Source organism: Oryza glaberrima, chromosome 6 (genome assembly GCF_000147395.1).
Source record: "Oryza glaberrima chromosome 6, OglaRS2, whole genome shotgun sequence".
Classification (NCBI taxonomy): domain Eukaryota; kingdom Viridiplantae; phylum Streptophyta; class Magnoliopsida; order Poales; family Poaceae; genus Oryza; species Oryza glaberrima.
Genome location: NC_068331.1, coordinates 26,251,459 through 26,256,763, shown reverse-complemented (window position 1 = coordinate 26,256,763; position 5,305 = coordinate 26,251,459). Strand labels below are relative to the sequence as shown.

At 54.1% G+C, this 5,305-nt stretch overlaps 1 protein-coding gene across 1 annotated transcript; it reads left to right on the top strand.

Moving 5' to 3' along the window:
• The first annotated feature begins 437 nt into the window (after positions 1-437).
• On the top strand, positions 438-1,300 carry LOC127777050 (BTB/POZ and MATH domain-containing protein 1-like). Its single transcript, XM_052303559.1, has 2 exons — positions 438-674; positions 779-1,300. Exons 1-2 carry the CDS (start codon positions 438-440, stop codon positions 1,298-1,300), a joined length of 759 nt encoding a protein of 252 aa, XP_052159519.1.
• The last annotated feature ends 4,005 nt before the right edge of the window (positions 1,301-5,305 follow it).

Below are 5,305 nucleotides of genomic sequence, written 5' to 3'. Positions count from 1 at the left end.
TTAAACTAGCCATGTATGTGTTACATCAGCCAAAACCACCATCGAAACCGCTAAGGGATCCGTTGTATCTGGTTTTCCGGTTGAAGGACGAACATCAAATACGTTCACAGGGTAAGGGACATTAAGTGAACTTATTTCAAGTACCTTCCACAGTCAGTCTCAAGTCTGCGTTGGTAGACGGGCGCGTTGAAACGGAAAGATCTCTCAAAATCTCTGGATTTAACAGAGCGCCGCCTGGGAAAACGCAAGCACGATTCGCGAAACACTCTCGAGAGCGGTACAACGGTTCGCGTTCACCCAAGCCGTGCAGACATCTGTATATAACGCTCCCTTTGCTCAGGCTCGTTCGCCTCCGCTAGCTTGCCTGGGATCCGCATCAATGGCGCCCTCCTCAAACCTCACCCAGGCCGCGCGCGCCGTCCACAAGTTCAACGTCAATGGGCTACTCGGCCACGAAAGCCATGGCCAAACACGAGCACGTCTCTTCCAAGCGTCTCACCGTGGCCGGGTATGCGTGGGAGATCCACTACACCCCAGGCCACGATGCGCACTGGCACTACTGGGTCGCCTTCAAGCTCGTCTTCCTCGGCGTCGGCGAGCAGGCGCAGCGCGCCGGCGGAGACGACGACGACAACGACGCTGGCGCCGTCAAGGCGTCGCTCAGCTGCTGCCTGGTGCACCCGTCGACCACGCGCTCCCATGCTTCCGAGGAGAAGAGCGACAGTCGCACGCGTTCGGGTCCGCGAACGAGAGCTCGCCGTGGGTTCTGCCCGTGAAGCGGAGGGAGCTGGAGGCGTCGGGTTTCATCACCGGCGACTCCTTCGCCGTGCGCTGCACCATCACGGTGCTCAGCAAGAACACCATCAACTCGGCCGAGCCGTCCCCCGACCTTCACCTGCAGCTCGGTGAGCTGCTGCGGAGCGGGAGATTCGCCGACGTCGAGTTCATCGTTTCCGGCGTGTCCATCGCGGCGCACAGGTGCGTGCTCGCCGCGAGGTCGCCGTCCCTCGCCGCCGCCGTCCTGAAAGGTGGCACGAGGAAGAAGGATGGGTCGGTGCGCGTTGAGGTCAAGGACGACATGAGAGCCGGCGTCTTCAGGGCGCTGCTCCATTTCATCTACACCGACACGTTGATGGAGCTCGACTGGAGAGAGGATGGTTCTGATCCCCTGCTGCCGAGGACGATGGTGATGAGCTTGAATGAAGCCGCGGGTCGGTATGGGCTGGAGAGGCTCAAGCAGATTTGCGAGAATATGCTTGGATTTGACGATGCTTGTAGTGCAGATTGTGCTGTCATGTAACGCATGCTCTGCATGCTGCCAACCGTTGAGAACTCTTTTCTTATCGTTGTTTGCTACTTCGTCATGAGTCACGACGCGCAACGAACCTTAGATCTGTGACTCGCGAGTTGTGAACTTGTGATGGGTGTGCTAATGCAGTGCACAAGCTGTGCTTTTATTTACATCCGACATGTACTCGTGTATGGAGTACTGGATTTGAGATAATGAAAATAGATTACATCTCCAGCTTCTATCCTAAGACACACAGTCATAAGTTTAATAATAAAAAAGGTAAAGATAAAATTAAAATTAAAATGAGAAATAAGGCGATGAGACAAATCCCCAACTTCTCTTTATTATGGACTAGCGTTAAACCACATAATGTTCTTTAGCTAGCAATTCTAATGGAATCACGCCACCTATAGTGGAATAAGAGACTATTGGCTACCGATTTCAAAAGTGTAGCACTGTCGACGGGTGATACCCGTAGACCGGATATAGAGGGTATTGGGGTACGCTAGTACAAGGATCTAATCCAATTGATGTGGGATTATATGGTTGAAAACGCAGGTTACAAAGGAAAAGATGGAACTTGTCAGATCCGGCGAGATTGTAGTCGAGTTGATTCGACTAACTCTCGGCGACTTGGCTCCTCGCAGGCTCCGGCTTCGTAGGCTGTGTGGATTCTGAGATTCGATGATCTATGCCCTCCCCGGGGGGTCCGTTTTATATCGCAGGTCTGATACTCTCCGAGTAGGACTCGAACATACCAGACCTAGCACGATACGTAGGTAACCCAGTTCTTGTCCGAGAAGGACTTTTTCCCGTCTATTGATTTCGTGAAAGGTTTCCTTAGATCATAAAGGAAATATCTGCGTGCGCGTGGGTATGCCATGTCGATACGTATCGTATATCGAAGGGTAGGGGGTATGCCTGACCCGTAACCCTGACAGTAGCCCCCGACTTCTGCTCAAAAACGAACTCATGTGACCATTCGCGACTTCGGGCGTCTATAACGTTATCATTCCGGGTGCGAGAACCGTGGAGATGATGTGTAGTCAAGCATCCCGTTTGAAGCCCAACGGTCATGAGTGAATTTTGAACTGAAGTCCAAAAACTGTCGCGCGTAACGGACCTAGAAATTTCCGGTGGGGATTTCTCTCAGTTCCTTGGAATTCGCACCGCCGGGGGTGCGCTTATTTAAAGGGATTTTGGGTGCGCGTTTTGAAGTCCGCCAACTCCGTCAAACACACCGCCTGTTAGCACTCCTCACTTTCTCCGCTGCCGTAAAGAACCCTAGCTTCGCCAGCTCTAGGTCCATCTCCGGCGATCTTTCAGCAGCGATGGATCTCGGCAAGTCGGCTTCCACCAGCGCGACCCTGAAGAAGCTCCAGGAGGATGGCGCCCTTCCTGGCCGTGAAAAGGCGGAGAGGGAAGCAGGAGGTACTAATCCTCAGCCCATCTTAGGTCGCATGGTTGCGATCGAAGATTATGTTGTCTGCGGGTTTCTCCCTCCACCCTCCGAATTCCTTCTGCTGGTTTTGAATTTCTATGGGCTTTCTCTTCTGCATTTGAACCCCAATTCCATTGCTTTCCTTAGCGTCTTTGTGCATCTTTGCGAGGCCTACATTGGGGTAGAGCCCTTTCTTGATCTGTTCCGCTTGTACTACGAGTTGCACTAGATGGAATCCAATAGGGTATCCGGTTGTGTCGGGTTCCGACTTCGTGATGGCATGAAGTCGCATTATGTCCCCTTCCAGTGTCCCTCTTCTCGCAGCAAATGGCGGAACAGGTGGTTTTACCTTGAAATCAAGGATTCAAATCCGGTCCTCGTTGTTCCCGAGGAACAACCGGACAAGATTCCGGTCTGGACCGCCAAACCCCCCTTGACCCCCTCTCTCCAACCGTTTATCGACATCATCGATGATCTCCGAGAACGGGGCTTATCGGGATATGAAGTCGTTGCAGACTTCGTCGGTAGGCGAATCCAGCCGCTCCAGGCTCGGGCCCATCCGGCTTATGACTATTCCGGGCCAGACGACGCGACCCGGGTTTCTCCTCGGGGTATCTTTCTCGCATTCATTTAGACATGCTTGTACTCGCGTTCCTCTTCGACTTATCAAAAATTGATTCCTTTTTGACAGGTCTGAGCAGCGAAGCCGTGGAGCGGCGTGTTGGTCAGGTGATGATCAGCGGCCCGACCACGGCGAGCGACATCCCCACGCCCCTTTGTGAAAAGGGTGCGACGGAGCGATCAATGTGAGTTCATTCGATAGCGTCTCGCCTTCTCTACTCGAAATCAGCTTATGACATGATTTAGCGTAGGCCCTTCCTTTGACTGATGTCGTCGGACCGCTCGCGGATCATTAGGTGGCGGCATCTCTGAAGGAGAAGGTCGTCAAGGAGGCGTCTGACGCTGCTACCACCAGTGATGGCAAAGCTCCGACCAAGGCGAGGAAATTCTCGTCTGTGCTCGGACATCGCCGCAAGGCAGCGACTCCCTCGGTAATTTAACCTCGTCGCTATGTTGTGTAGCAAGGAAGGTTTATTCTCACTCCACATTGGTTGTCTTGCAGGCTTCCGACGCATCTCCTCCACCTCCGCGACGTCAGCGCATTGTGACGATCAGCGAGAAGTTAGTAAACAGACTTTTGGATTATGGTGTCTTCTGTTCAAATGGAGTTTTGATTCGTGGTTATTAGTAGGGAGGCGCGGGCAAAGGCTGCGCGGGCCAAATCCGGAGGAACGCCCAGCGCATCCCCTGCCACGGTGTCGACAGATGTCGTGCCCGTGGTCAGGAGTCGGGAGGCGACGCCAAGTGGCCCTGTTAGCGATCCCGCTGAGGGTCATAGTCTGGCAGAGGCCGTCCTCACCTGGGAAGAGCTCCAAGTCGAAATGGGGCGCCTTCTCGAAGCTGGTGCTCGTGGCACCGGCCGCGAGATCTCAGAGGCGAGGGCAGAGACGGCGGCGGCAAACGCGCGTGCCGAGCGGTTGGTGCGGGAACTGGCTGAGGCCAGCGAGGACCTCACGAAGATGAGGGAGCTGGTGGCCGGGAACGAGCGCTAACGCAAAGGGCTCGAGGACCGCATGTCGGAACTTGGAGACAATCTCTCTGAGATCCGTGGTTCGCTGCGGGTCACCTACACCGGCCTTCACCAGCTCGCCGAGGAGTGCGGCGTCAAGTCCACGATCCCGGTGAACCCCGACGAGTTCTCGTTGACTTCTTCTCTTGCGGAGCTGGCGACGGCGATGGGGGAAATCCCCTCCAAGCATTTGGCCAGGATCACGGAGGAGACGTCCAACGGTATCTACACCGGGGCGTGTCACGTCCTCGCGTGTGTAAGGTTGTCGCGCCCTGAACTCGATCTGCGTGAGATCTTGGAGGTGATGGAAGAAGTCAGTGACCTAGGGGAGTCTGTTCTCCCCCTTTTTGAAGAGTAGGACTTCTTGTATTTTTTATAATTTGCAAATCTTGAACTCTTGTTGCCTTCGGGCGTATGATTACCATCCTTGTTCAGTGTTGATTTCGGAAGTTTTTCTTGTCGATTGTAGAGATGCTGGTGACAAGGATGTCCAGCAGCGCGGGCAGCCCGAGTCACTGGCGATAATTCCGGTACTCGAGTTTGAACCACGCGTCTCACATGACGTCGAGGACCAAACTCTTGATGTGGAGGTCGAGATGGGGACAACCACCTCAAGTGAGTAGCCTTTTTAACCCGTGTTGGGTTAGTGGTTTCCAGCTTGTCTTAGTGGTCGTTATGTTTAGCAGATCTCGAGGATGCCCTTGCAACCCAAGATCGTCGTATCCAATATTGGAAGACGAAATTTGAAGTGGCGGAACTCGAGAGAACCATGCTAGCCGTGAAGAAAGAGCAAGCCGTGGAAACGCTCCGAGGCCGTGAGGTGTGGTTTGCGTCATATTTAAAGAGTTGTTGTACCTCAATGGCCCGGGTATGCGGGGAGCTTCGAGTAGTCCGCAGCACTCCTGAGGAATCGGCGGCCGGGTACATCTCGTGGCTCAACGGG